This window comes from Balaenoptera physalus (assembly GCF_965194825.1).
Source record: "Balaenoptera physalus genome assembly, chromosome: X".
NCBI classification, from domain to species: Eukaryota; Metazoa; Chordata; class Mammalia; order Artiodactyla; family Balaenopteridae; genus Balaenoptera; species Balaenoptera physalus.
In genome coordinates this window covers 109,153,137-109,168,814 of record NC_138903.1, presented here as the reverse complement: position 1 = coordinate 109,168,814, position 15,678 = coordinate 109,153,137, and the positions used below count along the sequence as shown (strand labels likewise).

The 15,678-nt window shown below is 37.0% G+C and overlaps 1 protein-coding gene across 1 annotated transcript in view; it reads left to right on the top strand.

The window, feature by feature from the left end:
* The window catches only part of TENM1 (teneurin transmembrane protein 1), a 569,033-nt gene that overhangs the window by 304,568 nt on the left and 248,787 nt on the right, over window positions 1-15,678 (top strand). Inside the window, exons 9-11 of the mRNA XM_082446781.1 lie at window positions 3,814-3,915; window positions 5,577-5,771; window positions 9,466-9,666. Of these exons, the coding sequence (XP_082302907.1) occupies window positions 3,814-3,915; window positions 5,577-5,771; window positions 9,466-9,666 (498 nt within the window). The remainder of the gene's footprint in view (window positions 1-3,813; window positions 3,916-5,576; window positions 5,772-9,465; window positions 9,667-15,678) is intronic.

Genomic DNA, 15,678 nt, shown 5'->3' with positions numbered 1-15,678 from the left:
TTTACTTGATGCTGAAAACCTTTTGTCAGTAGAAAATGGTATTCCAGCTGCAAGATTATCAAAAACTTTCCTCTAAAGTAATCAGAAAGGCAATAAAAATGCACTGATGATTTTCCCCCTAGAGAAAACTCCACTGATCTTACATCTTCAAAAGACAAAGTGTTAAGTTAGAAAAACAAATATTTTAAGTCATGACACTGTTTTGCCACTCACAGATTCAGTGGGGCAAATTCAGCGGACACACCTTTCATGATATTTGTCCACCAAGACCTAGTTTTGATAATGCAAATACTAATGAGTTATGAGAGGTTGAGTTTCTCCTAAGAAATCAGAGGAATTAGAAGATTTAAAACATTTGTGAGGAAGATTTTCTCTCTTCCTGTTATCCTTACCCCTAAGCTCAAGTTAAAACACTAACCAAGCTATTAACCTTTCAAAAATCAATAGACCCAGAAACATGCTTAAAGTTTTTTTTCCTGTCCCTTACTTCCTCCCCCCAAAGAACCTAACCTTTGAGATATAATTTTCTGTTGTCCAGAGATGAATCTGTTAGTTTCATCTGCAACAACATATTTGCTTTTCCTTATGCAAGTCAGTTTCTTCACTTTTCTGTTGTCTTTAAGATTAGAAGCAACAGAAACATTTCTCCTATAATTCCACTTAAAGAGAATCCAAGTAAATTTCCCAAAATGTCAAAGGTATATAAGTTATTCACTCTAAATTCTCCCCAGTATTTTTATGTTTTTGTACGTTATCTTAATCATAGTAAAAAGAGGATAATGTATTTGATTAAACAAATTAAGGTCTGTATGAACTTTTCTAAATGTTGCTCCTTTGTCTATTTCATGATAATGTTAGAATCAGTTGATTGATCTTAACTATATTTGGTCTGCTACTCATAGGGATCAAAACAGCATTAATAACCAACATTTATTGAATGACTAATATAGGCTAGCTACTAGCCTATATTATTATATGTTATTTTCTAGCTGTATAGACAGAGTTATCAATATCCCCTAATCTCAGCCAACCTGCTCAATAACATGATAATATATACCATCTATGGAGTGCCATTCTGCCCCAAGCACTCTACTGGATGCTTTACATTCAGCTATCTTGTTTGATTCTCATCACAACCCCGATAGCATAGGTATAGTGCTACTTACATTACAAGTAAGGAATCAGAGGCTTGGGATGAGTAAATAATTTGGTAAAGTCTCACAGCCAGCAAGTGGCAAAATTGAGATTGGAGACACTCAGTACCTCTGATTCCAAACCCCTGCCCTTTAGACCATACTCATTCCATTCGATTATTCGTTAGCTTTGGCTTTTCCCATGAGAAAACCTGCCAGAAGCAAAACCCATCATCAGAGCAGATGCAGAAACCAAGGGGCTTTAGGCTGTAGCATAAAAACAGGGTTTTAAGCATAGAACTTTAAAATGATTCTCAACTCTAATGAACTGGTGTCTAGGAAGTGAGTCTGAAGTAAGATTTAAAAGATAGAAGGCAAGTTTCCTGGAGGCCAATATAAACAGAAAAGCACATTCTTTTTCATCACTAGTTATTTATGTGTTTCTGCTGTAGCCATTCTCCTTCTGGAGTCCCTAGGCTATCCCGATGTCTCTTTGATACCCAGTGGAGGTGGCAGCTTCCAAAACCTCCTATATTGCCTTCTCCTCTCATTTGCATTGCAGGTGTTAAGCTCTGTGCGGCATTATGGGCCCAGGAACGGTTCTTAGATAAGTGAATAAGATGTAGGGATTTTTATTCATTTTGATAGCAAACTTTATTAAACATTTTTTCTACAATAGCTACATTCCCACAAGGCTGCTTCCATAAAGTTGTCAATAGGACCTGGTGTGAAATTAAATTCAAGTATATTTACCTTTGAAAGCTTCCTCCATGGCCTCCTATTAACCATCCAGGGCAGGGGAAATCCAAATGTAGATTTAAGAACTGCCACTACTTTTTGGTACAAGAAAGCAAGATAAGAAAATAGATAATAATTGTTCCATCTCTGAATGAAAAGAGAAAAAAAGACCCTTTGTGCCTTTTCGTAATGACCTTTTAAATAAATTAATGATTTTCTGAAAATAACTAATGTTTTAATGAGTTAAAAATGGTTAGCTCATTGTCAAATGTTACATTCCTGCCAGCCCAGTTGTTCAGCAGATGCCACGTGTCAGTTTCTTATCCACTTCAGTTTTCTAGCACAGGGATCAGAGAACAGGCCACCATAAACCTGCAAAAAGGAATCTGATGTATTCACACAGATGTCAGAAGAATAATCTCTGATTGATAATAGGGTGGCTATCCACACAGCCACTGGATTCATTCTCAGCTTTCTAAGAACCACCTAAATGGACTAGATACCACTTTCTTCCTCTTGCTTTTATTGCAGAATTCCAGGTCTAGACTAGAATTCCTCTAACCTGGAAATTTACTGTCCGAAGCATTGGTTCTCAATGCTTTAATTCGGTCATCACCTGCAGAGTCACCTGAGGTATTTGTTAGAATGTAGATTACTGGGCTGCATCCCTCAGAGACAAATTCAGTAAATCTGGAGTGAAGCTCAGGTATCTGCATTTTAAGTGCCTCAGGTGATCCTACTGATATAGGTGGTCAAAAGACCACAATTGAAGAAATGCTATTTCCCAACTCTCTTTATAAATTCTCATAGTTTAATGGAAGATGCCAAGACTACTTACTAGAATATTTCCTTCTAATTGGAAATAGCTTATCCAAGTGAACCTAGATGAAGTAGATAATTTGGATTGAAAAGAAAAAACTGGTACATACAAGAAGTATGAGTGTAATGGGCTAGAACATAAAAGTCAGAATCCAGGAGTGCTAAGTTATGGAAAACTTACAGAAAAGAGTAATGAGAAGATTTTTTTTTTAAACTACAGGAGTAAAACATGCATATCATAATAGTTCATGGACTTGGAATTTGATGCTATCATACTCAAATACAGTTTTAAACTAAAAACAGTTTTTAACGTCATCGTCAGAGACTGATTTTTGTATAACTTTATACCTCTTCAATCAAGTTACTTAACACAAGACTTATCAAAGTACTGTTGCATTGCACATCTTTATGTCACCACAGCTACCTATGGGCCTTCAAAGCCTTCTCAATTCCCCTGAAGCCTATTCTTCTCTAAGAATGGATTGAAGGGAAATTAGTGGCAAAGAACTGATAAGCATTTACAGTCAAGAAAGCATTTCTCAACAAAATACTTAGGTTCTAATGCTTTTAGTGGTGGTGAATTTAATATGAACACTTACTTTAAAAGCTTTCCATTGTCACTTATTAATGAAAATGAAATACTGATTATCATATTTAAGCTGTCAAGATAGTAGATTAAACATTTTAGGTGCTAGAGAAGAAATTTTTATTTGCTACAACCTAAATTTGAAAAATAAACAATAGACTTCATCTTCCGGGTTACATGTTAAAGTCCATTTTGCTTTTGAGAAATGACCTATAATCCTCATACATTTTTAGCTTTATCATGAATGTCTCATAAGAATACAACTCATCTAGACCCTTTATGCACTTTAGAGGTGAGGCTGGTTTTTAGTTCCATTCCTGAATAGCCAATTCAGCAAATCCAGGGCGCTTTTAATAATTCGGTACTGCATATGACATCTTACAGAAATCTTTGGCATCTGATTTTAAATAGTAAGTGCTTTGTAGACAGCAGAGGGCAAAGATTGTTACAGGCCCAGAGTTTTTGCAATTTCGAAAAAATTAAGGACTCTACAATCTATAGGTTTGTTCTTTTTTTTCTTTTTCTCTCTATTAATAGAAATAATGGATGACTGTTCGACCAATTGCAATGGAAATGGAGAGTGTATCTCTGGCCATTGTCACTGCTTCCCAGGATTCCTTGGGCCTGACTGTGCTAGAGGTGAGGTTGCTCTGTTATACTGATTGATTAGGGAACTCAGTGTCATCTGAGAACTCAGAATTAGTAGCAGTAGGAGGAAGAGGAGGGGCAGGAGTGGCAGTAGCAGCAGCAATAGCAACAACACCCGAGCTGCCACTACCAAAAGCTGAGCACTTGCTCTGCCAGGCACTGCTCTAAACACTTTGCGGTACTTCTTTTAATTCCTACATCCTACGATAGTCCTACGATGTAGATCTATTATCACAGTTTTATGGGCAAAGAAATAACCTCAGAGAGGTGAAATACCAAGGTTATCTAACAGCTGGGATTTGTACCTGGATCCTCTGACCCAACCACTCCATGATACTTCTATTTCCTTCATAAACTCATTTATAATGGATGAACTTTAAGAAAGGGCAGAGTGGGTAACCGGTTATACACACCAAGGTAAACTGGAAGGGGTGGACAGTCACCGAATCGGTGAGTAGCCTAGAAAGGAAAGACTGGAAAGGCAGAAGTTAAACTTTCAAACTTTACTAGACTTAAACTAGACTTGCCCATAGTTTAATTCTTGAAAAGCTGTAGATAAATCACACTGTGTTTTCCCCATAGACTTCCAGTTATTACTTTAGAGATGCTTTCTGCTCATTCGCAATGTGTTCGTAAAGTTCTCAGTCTGCTAATGCTTTCATCTCAGGTTTCTCAGCCACTCCGTTTCTTTAGATTAAATTCTATTCAACGGAGAATTCTTTTTTTTTGAATTTTATTTTATTTATTTTTTATATAGCAGGTTCTTATTAGTTATCTGTTTTACACATATCAGTGTATACATGTCAATCCCAGTCTCCCAATTCATCCCACCACCACCACCACCCCCCACCCCCGCTTTCCCCCCTTGGTGTCCATACATTTGTTCTACATCTGTGTCTGTATTTCTGCCTTGCAAACCGATTCATCTGTGCCATTTTTCTAGATTCCGAATATATGTGTTAATATACGATATTTGTTTTCAACAGAGAATTCTACAGCATTTGCTAGGTTCCAAGTTCTCTGCTAGATCTTGAGGAGGTGGGAGGTAGAAGTAGAGGTGATGGCTGGTATTGAAAAAATGAATAAGAGAAGATACAGGCCCTACCCTCAGGAAGCCCATATTTTTAATAAGGAGACATACAGTGATAAAGCGGAGTGAGTGTTCTAATAAAGGTCTGCACAGTGTGGGATAGGCACAGACATCTGTCCAGCATAAATCTCTTTAAATGCACAACTTTTTAAAGATAACATTCTATAATACAAATAACCCCCTACTAGTTTTACAGGTTTTCAGGATTTTCTTCCTGAAAGTAGCATACATCTGCTTGAGGAAGCAAAACCATAAAAGAGAAAAATCCTAGCTTATAATAGTGATGATAATAATAATTGTTTAAGAGTATGGTGGAATCAAAAGCAAGTACTTGAAATAATTTCTCCACTCAGGATGTTTTTATAATTTATCTTTCCCCCAATCCATAAGAGGAAAATTCTGTTTGTAATCACGAACATGTGCCGATTTAATAAAAGGCTAAGACAGAAATAGTACAATTTTTTTTTTACCGGAAATATTATACGAGAATCGATAGAGAACTGCTCTTTGGAGATTTTAAAAGCATTATGAGAACATTACAAGTTCATTTGCCAACCTTCAGATTCGTGCCCTGTGCTGTGTGGTGGGAATGGAGAATACGAGAAAGGACATTGTGTCTGCCGAAATGGCTGGAAGGGGCCAGAGTGTGACGTTCCAGAAGAGCAATGCATTGACCCAACGTGCTTTGGCCACGGCACCTGCATCATGGGAGTCTGCATCTGTGTGCCAGGATACAAAGGAGAAATATGCGAGGAAGGTCAGAGCCCTGTGTTAATCTATTGCTCCAGGCTTTTCTCTCACTGAATTGTCCAAGGTGTCATTCTGGGTTTCTAGTAGAGATGTAAGTGGTCTTTGCAAACCATTAAATGCTCAACATGTCTACTTAGTACATGGAGAGGGGGAGCTTGTGTCTCTTCTGACAGCCTCTAATATTAACATGAGGCTTTATCTGTGGCCCTTGCAGAGCAGTAGTGAAAAATGGCATTTCCTCCCTCGTTTTAACACTGTTTTATAACTTGAGAATTTCCATACTGATGATTTTAGGTGTTAATTTACATGCTTTCATTATTACAGAGTGCACTAGGCTACATCTTACTTTAAAGCACATAATAAAAATAATAATACGTGCACATTTGGAACCATTTCATGAATGTTTTCTTTGGGAGTGATTTGTAATTACCATTATTATTATTGCTTTATATTGTTTATTTTTACATACCTCCTGCTGAAACTTGACCTCCATGCCTAAGGAAGTAGACTTACCACTAATGAGTTTTGAGGCAGTGCCTTTATATTAAAATTCACCCCAAAGGAGCCTTTACACATACACACACAATAGTTTTATCATTTACAAAACATACTTCAAAATAGTAATAGTTTTATAATTTAAAGAAGACACATTGGAAAATAAATTTACTAGTAATCAGACCTTTTTCATGTCACATTCCTCAAATAAGACTGATTTCAGAAATAATATTAAACCATTACCATGGGAGATGGTCTCATCACAACTGTTGTTCAGGAAAGAGACTGCTGAAAATGCACTATAATTGCTTTTTAAAGATGGCTCATTGAGACTATTACACAGCATTTTAAAGGGTTTAATCTCATTCCACTCCATGAGCAAGCCAGAGTTTAGCTTTCCACTTCCCATTAGCCATAGTAGAATTTTGGTGTGAAGATTGTATCTGTTCCAATATGAATGTCATTGGGCCTAGGGAAGGCAGTAGAGTTCCTGAGTTACTTTTGGAAGCTGTTTTTATGGGAATCCATCTGCAATCATGATATTTAAGTTGTACATTCAGATGCTATATGGACACACAGACATTCACCAAAAAATGGTGTCTATCACAACATCTACAATCTGCCCTGAAAAACATTTAACCTAATTAATTTAGACCCTTCTAATTTAAATTTTGTAAGTCGTTGAAAAAAAGACTTAGCTTATGTTTGCCTTCTAGGGGCCACTAAGAAAATTTACAGAATAACCAAGATAGCAAGGAATACCATGTTTAAATGTATAAACTTTTCAAATACAGGTTTTTAACAAAAAATATTTTAAGTCAGACATCACAAACCAGGAGCTCACAGGTTGAACTGGGCCCATGGATGGGTTTTGTTTGATTCACAAAGTGGTGGTGGTGGTGTTTTTGTTGTTGTTTAATGTGACGTATTTCCCAAAATTTAAAATAGAGAAATGTCATATAAAAGTCTATGTTTCTAGCTTCTCTTGAACAACTAGAAAATCTGGTAACCTTGGGCCCGCATTCCTATGTGGTGGCAATGATTGTAGCCAATTAGCAGCAGCTTCCTTTAAACTGGACACTTATTCCCAGCACACCCTGTTTGTTTGTTTTTTTAATTTTTGAATTAATGTACTTTATTTTTTAGAAAAGTTTTAGGCTGATATAAAAATTGAGCAAAAAGTACAGAGTTCCCATATAGCCCTCACCCCTACACACACACACACACACACACACACACACACACACACACACACACACAGTTTCCCCTATTATTAACACCTTGCATTAGTAAAGTACCTTTGTTACAATTGATGAACCAATATTGGTACATTATGATTAGTAACTAAATAAAGCCCATAGTTTACTTAGGGTTCACTCCTGGTATTGTGCACTATATGGGTTTTGCTGAATGGATAATGTCATGTATCCACCGTCATGGTATCATCCAGAATCATTTCACTGCCCTAAAAATCCTCTGTGCTCCACCTATTTATCCCTCGTCCTACTCCAGCCCCTGGCAACTACTGAGCTTTTTACTGTCTCTGTAGTCTTCCTTTTTCAGAATGTCATATAGTTTGAATCACACAGTATGGAAATTTTAAAACTGGCTTATTCCATTTAGCAACATGAATTTGTCTCCTCCATGTCTTTCCATGGCTTGATAGCTCATTTACTTTTCACTGAATTTCCGTGGTCTTGATATACCAGTTTGTTTATCCATTCATCTATTGAAGGACATCAAGGCTGTTTCCAAATTTAGGCAATTATGAATAGAGCTACTGTAAACATCCATGGGCAGGTTTTCGTGGGGGTGTAATTTTCAACTCATTTGACACCCTGTTTTCTTACATCCAGCCCATCTCATTCAAGTATGCTACCAACCTGGTCCTTTCAGCCATATGACTTTGTGCCTCTTACTTACGTATGACTTGCCTATTCATTGAAGGTGGCCTTCTAAAAAAAGAAACTATATTAAGTTAAATACTATTTCATTTATTAAAATTATTGTATTTTTATGTAATAAAATTACCTCCTTCTGAAACAATATTCTACATTTTAGACTTTTCCTCTCCCTCCAAATAATGAACGGATGAAATCAGATGCACATTCTGGTGTTTATTTGCTGATTAGCTCAGGTATTAAAGCATTGTGCTAATGATCCTGAGATCATGGGCTAATTATAATGGCAATAACACTAATTATAATACCGCTTAGTTAGACTTACTCTGTTCCATGGTACATGCCACACCCTAAAAGTAGGCCATTCTTGCAGATGATGGCAGATTGTATCAGTCTATTTCCATTGCTGGAAAAGTAATTCAAAGCATACATCCTCATCATGGTTAAGTTATTTTGGTCTCATCTTATTTGTATAGGAAGATCAGAAATTTGGAAATCAACTTTCCCATTTCCCATGGGATGGTCACTCAATTAAAAGCACAAAATGATTTTCCCCAAGGCAAACATAGGAATCTACTTCTAAAATAGAGTGTTTGTTAGAATGTGTCCAAAAATTTCCAGACTTCACAGAATCCGAGACAAATATAATTGAGTCTGTGATATTCTAAAGCATTGAAAACTATGTCACAGCGTCCTGGTAGAAGGAGAAGCCACAAGGAAAAGAATTTTAAAATTACATTAAAAATGTTGCATTTTCAGTGCTTCTTAGGTATAAATGAGAAATTATAAGAAATTGATTATATTGTATGATTTCATGAAACAGCAGTCACCTCACCCAATACCTTAAATAATCCAAACTTAAATATATATAAAAACTCCTCTAGACACATCAAATAAAAGCCATTTCTGGGAGCTATGGTTCCAATTTCAGAAAAGACGAGGAATGACTTACTAAAAATTCTTGATCTTTCTTACAAAGCCAAGGAATTCTTATTGAAGGCCCACACTGGTCCACCCACCCATTTGCGTGGGAGTACTATACACTGCTCATAATTTCACATAGCATATGTGTGGTTTCCTTCTTCTAAGTTTAGGTTGCAACCTTTATGATAGCCTACCATGTTTTTAAGTGCTAATAATATTCTGGTTTGAACACAGCATTTACATGAGTCATTTTATTGCCTAATTAAAACAGCATAAATGATATAATATTAGGAAATCAATGTATCTCGGTTTCATTGTCCCAAGATAAACTGGCCACACCTGTTTACTTTCAACCTTTTCCCTCCTTTTTGGGGCCTTCAGAGGACTGCTTAGACCCAATGTGTTCCGGCCATGGCATCTGTGTAAAAGGAGAATGTCACTGTTCTACTGGTTGGGGAGGAATCAACTGTGAAACTCCACTTCCCATATGTCAAGAGCAGTGCTCAGGACACGGGACTTTTCTCCTGGACACTGGAACATGCAGCTGCGATCCCAAGTGGACAGGATCTGACTGCTCAACAGGTATGTCAGAGTTTTCTTCTTGTTCTTCTTCCTTCACTCCCAAGTTCTTACTGGTCTTTACCTTAAGGTAGTGTCTCTTAAACTCTGATCTGTATGCCTTCGTGGGTTATAAAGGGCTTCCAGGTATTCCCTAGGCTAGTATTTTACTGGATTTTCATATACAACATACTGCTGGGCTTTTAATCGTATTTTTCATTGTCATAGTTCTGTAGTTGAACTTCTGTCCTCGTTCTGTATTCTCCTGTAGTTATTTCATCCATTCTCAAGTCTTTTGTTATCAGTTCTATACAGATTATTTGAAATCTGTGTCTTCCCCAAATTTAAGTAATCCTTCCTTTCCAGCCATCTGCAGAATATTTACACTGGGTGTCCCATCATGTAAAAACTCAACTTAGCCAGGCACTTTACTCTATTTCTATATTGCCATGTTCCTGCCCGATTACTAGTCCCACAACTTTGCTTCTCTACCCTAACATCATCCACAGTTCTCCGTTGTCTATAGAAAACCTTCAGATATCCTAGCCTGTTATCAAAAGCCCAGTACAAACTATTCCATATCTCTCTCTCCAGCCTATCTTGTACTTCTGCTTCCTGCATAAATCCCTCCTTCTGCTAAAGTAATCTGTATGCTCTCCTTACCCCCACTTTTCTCTGTGCCCTTTCCTCAGCAGGAATGCTAGTCCCTCTCCACCTATGAAAATTCACCTCATCCACCCAGACCAAGTACAGTTTTAGCCATTTTATAAAACTTTTCCTGATCACATCAACAGGATCCTCTGAAATCCTACCGTACTCATTGCTAGAGAATCAAAAGGGCATTGTGATGTAGGTATTTGAGTACATGACTTGTTTTTCCACCTAAACCAAAAATAAGGGATCGTTCTTTATATATTTTTTCTTATCCTCAGACCATGTGCTCATTAAGTGAGTAGAATTAATAAGTAATAGCTCTTACAAAGCCTCTGCTGATGAATTTTGTTGAGGATGTAAAATGGCATGTGATAAGCAAGAAGGACAGGTGCTCTGTGAGCACCTGAAATAGTTTTGAACCAAAAATCTGCAATGCTGTACTATAAAGAAACAGGAGAATCGCTCTGTTAAGGGAATTAATTCTAACCTAATACTTCACTGTACAAAATTTTGTTGCCTCACATGGAAATAATATGGGAGAAAGGATTGCATTTTACAATTTCAGAAAATGATTAAAATGATAAAGACAGTGTAATAATAACTAAAATGCAAATCTTAAAAATCACTCATTTATACACAATATAGTGTGCCTACTATGTGCTTGGCATGGTGCTTGGTGCTGGGGATATAGTGATGAACAAGATGGATGTGGTCCTTACACACAAGGAGCTAGTGGAGGACACACATTGAACAATTAGAAGATAGTTAACAAAAGGGAAGTAACTGCATATTAGGGGACTGTACAGTATAGCTCTAACCTGATTATTAATTTATTTACTAAATGTTATTAAACACCTTCCATCCTTCCATGTGTCAGATATAGTATCATGGCCTAGAGCATACACTTACGTAACAATTATTGTGTATTAGACACTTTTCTAATTGTTGGACTTATGTTCACTTAATCTTCATAACAACCCTATGAGATAAGTACTGTAATTAGGCCCACTTTACACATGAGGAAACTGAGGCACAGAGAGATTAAATAACTTGCCCAAAGTCACCCCTATAACAAGTATCAGAGTCAGAATTTGGACTGAGGCATTCTGGCTTCATGCTTCATGCACTGAACCATTGTACTATACTGTCCTCTGGGAGCCCATCACCTAATTCACCATGTATTTGCTAGGCTGTGTCCAAGGCCATGTGCTGCAGAGCGCAAAGAGGGGGGCATGGGTTATTTCTCTGAGAAGAAACCCTACAGCCAAGAAGACTTTGGAAAAGTCTTTTTTTTAAATTTATTTTATTCAAGTATAGTTGAATTACAATGTTGTGTTCATTACTGCTGTACAGCAAAGTGATTCAGTTATACATATATATACATTCTTTTTCATATTCTTTTGCATTATGGTTTATCACAGGAGATTGAATGTGCTATACAGTAGGACCTTGTTATTTATCCGTTCTATATATAATAGTTTGCATCTGCTAATCCCAAACTCCCAATCCATCCCTCCCTCACCCCGCCTTGGCAACCACAAGTCTGTTCTATATGTCTGTGAGTCTGTTTCTGTTTTGTAGATAGGTTCATTTGTGTCATATTTTAGATTCCACATATATGACAGGGACATAATAGGGGCTCAATAATGTTTGGCCAATGGACAATTAAATGAGGAGGTTAGAATGGTGCCCTAGCTCTCACATCTAGGGGCAAACTGCTTCGCCTCTCTGGCTTCAGTGCACTAGAATCCTTAAGGATGCTGAGACAGGTGAACTAGAGGCTACCACATTTGTGAAACATTGAGCCACATATCTCTACACTTCTTCTATTAAACAAATTTTCCTTGAGCACTTACTATGTGCCATGTGCTAGCTCTTGGGATACATCAGTGAGGAATACAAAGATTCCTGCACTAGTGGAGCTTGCAGTCTGGCTGGGAGAGATAGACAGTAAACAATGAACAAGAAGTGTACAAGTTTCTGAAACATGAGGAAACTGAGGACCAGCGAGGTTCAATGACTTGTCCAAGGCCATAGACCTGGCTAATTTGCAAACGTGCAAGTAGAAACCAGGGCTGTTGATTTCATTCTACATCTAGCGTTCCTTCCAGCCTCCACCCTCACCCCCACCAAAGGAAGAGTTAGACAAGGAGCCAGGGACTCAGGTATATAGATTAGCTTACTGAAAAGGGAAAGCTCAAGGAGATGAAGGGCATCAAATATCAAGTGCATGAATGACACATTCTTGTCCAGATACAATGTGGACTAAATGTAGACTAAATTAGAATGCAGACTAAAGCCACGTTCATCCATTCTAGACCCAGTAGAAAAAGAACACTGGAAGCATCTCTTGCTCAAAGAAGCAAAAGAGTGAATAAGTGTGATCCAAAACTTTGCAGCCTTTCAGGCAAAAGGCTTCCTAATAAAACTACCAACTTGAAAAATAGGGGGAGGAAATGCCTTCCAAATCTCCGGTGTCATGGTAGGAATAGTCCTTCTGTGATTTTTAAGCTCCATAAAGGTTGTTCCCACAGAGCATACTTAACCATCGAGATGATCTCACTGTGCAGACTTTTAATTGAGTGTGCTCAGTACAGGATGCAATTTAACATCTGATTCTTATAATGGATCATGTCATTTCAATGGTGGTGGATACGCTCTTTGCCATTGATCATTTTCTTCCTCTAAGCGCATGACGCTTAGCTGTTAGCATGTTAACTGTGCCGCTCTGATACCAAGGGGACTGCGGTGAATGGTTTACTGATTATTTTCAGTCTGTTTTTTAGGTACGTTGAGTATTGTTAGTGGCAGTGAATTGATACTTGATATAGGATTCTTTAACCTGAAGGTCTCATGGTACTTCACAAAGGTTAACTCATTAGTCTTTAAAAATACCTCAAGAGGAATACAATAGAAGCTAGTTATAACGTAGTTTAGATTTGGATATACCGCAGGTCAAATCATACTCCCTTAAAATAGAACTCCTTGCCATGAAATCTCAGTAATACATTTAGCCTATACTGAAGATACTGGCCTTGGCTTCTAATATCAGCATTGTAAAATGCATCTACTACATGTCTTTCATAAAATCTGGCTTCTCCTGGTCACATAGTCTTTGAAGGGGAGCCAAAAAGCAGAGTTTGGAGCTTAACTCCTTTCTTCCTGATGAAACTTCCTCTGAGTCACCCCGTCTATTCTTACTCTCAGATAACTGACTGTGAAATTCATAGAAGGTAAGCATTCACAAAGAGAGGACAGCTTCTGCTTTTTCTACCGTGATTACCTCTCATTATACTGGATCTTAGAACTGGATTCATCAGCTAGAGAGATGGAACATTACGCCCTGAAGTATTTCTGAACCTCAGATATATATATATATATATATATATATATATTTTTTTTTTTTTTTTTTTTTTTTTTTGGCTATATAACAGAAATCATCTGAGGTACTATCATCATGTACCCCATCCAAGCAGGGTTAGTTCCTGAAGATCCCATAAGGCTTTGTTATAAGGATATTTGCTTTCAGGCTATCCTATGACATGTGGCCATCTTGTCCATCGGAGAGATGACACTGCGTGTGTGTATTTGTGTGCGTGTGCACCTGTGTGTCTATTCACAGCACAGTGACTTTGAGTAACTAATTTAACTTCTTTGAGTCTCAGCTGCCTCATTTTTGAAATGGTAGAAGATTAGCCAAATGGCCCTTGAGGCCCCTTTCAACACTGAGATCTATGATTCTTGATACTGTTTACTGAGCTGTTGACACTGATTATGAATGGTTCATGGATGCAGTCCATAAACTCTGTTAACTCCGTATTGTTTATGGTGAGGAAATATTAATTGTAAATAGTTTTGTTTTCATCATAAGGACATCCATACTTTGATATATAGACCATGCTGTTTGAGAATCTACCTCTATTTGTAGAGGTATACATGCACACACACACATAAACATGTGTATATATAACAATGTCTTGTTATGTTTTTAAGTGTTGCCTAATGGATGGTGATATGCATCTACTAATAAAACGGATAATTAGAGGAGGAAGTTGTAAAAGGCTCATATAATTATTATTGCTAGGAAAACTTTCCTTGATTACACAAGTATCATATGCTTTTAAAACATTATTAGTTTTCCCCTTTATTGAAAGTGCCAATAATCAAAAGATTTTCATCTGATTCTACATACCTATCACATACAACGCATCACTTTCCTGCAATTTCCAGGTATTGATTAGGCCATTTGAAATGATTAGTGTGTACGCTGTATTTTTCCTACAGATATTACAGTAACAGCAGGGTTGTACCTGCCATTTGATAAAGAAGCTTTGTTCAAAATCTAATGTACATGCTGCGGGCACAACGATATAGTCATTCATCATGCCACTGAAGAGAAAAATCCACTCATATATAAAGTAACTACCATTAAGTATCTTCAGTAGAAAAGAGATAATCAATGTACCCAGATTAGGAACCTAGGATTGCAGGTACTTTTCCCTCTTCAGTTCGGGGGACACACTTGAATTTCTTAGGCACAGCAGCTGAGTTCTCAGAAGAAAAGTTTCTATTAATTAGTAAACAGTGTTAATATATTATAATGCTACAAATTCCCTGTACTTAAAAGAAAAGCTCAAATATAGACAACTAGTCACCGAAACATGATGGGAAGTTCTTTTTAGCGTACAGGGACAAAAGGCTTATGACTAATTCCTATGTAGGCTTAATTATTTTTAACTTGCATTCAAAGTATGACAACCTCTGATCAAATTTATTTTAAAGTAATTCTTTTTCTACTCAGTAAAAAAAATAAAGGGTAAACCTTAAGGTGACTCTGATTTGATTGATTTAATAAAACAAACCCCTGCTTGAAACATAGTGGCTACACCATTAACACTACAGTGAGGTCAAAACATTAACTGTAGATTTACTGAATCAGTAAGTGAAGTTCATTGGTGGCACTAGAAATACAACCCAAGAGCATCCTTAATAGAATTTCAATTCAAATTAAGTGTGTAAGATGGAATCCACATAAATATTTTTGAGAGGTAGATATGAAATGGAAAAAAAATCATACTATTATCATGATTTCCTAGCAACACATCCTACTCAGAGATGGTTTGACACCCCCTAAGTTTTTTTTGTCTCAAGTGAAAATAGAAATTGAACTCCAAAATATTCTCAGATTCAAAAATCCCTTATTTTTATAAAAGAGAGTTCATTTAATAGCCATAAGATTATATATACAGTGAGGTGATTCAAAGCTCATCAGATATCAAATGTTTTCAAAATACGTCTTTTACATTCTGTTCTGAGACAATAAAAACCATGCCTGTTCTGCCATCATTAGCAGGCTGCAATGCAAAAATCCAGCGAAACTTT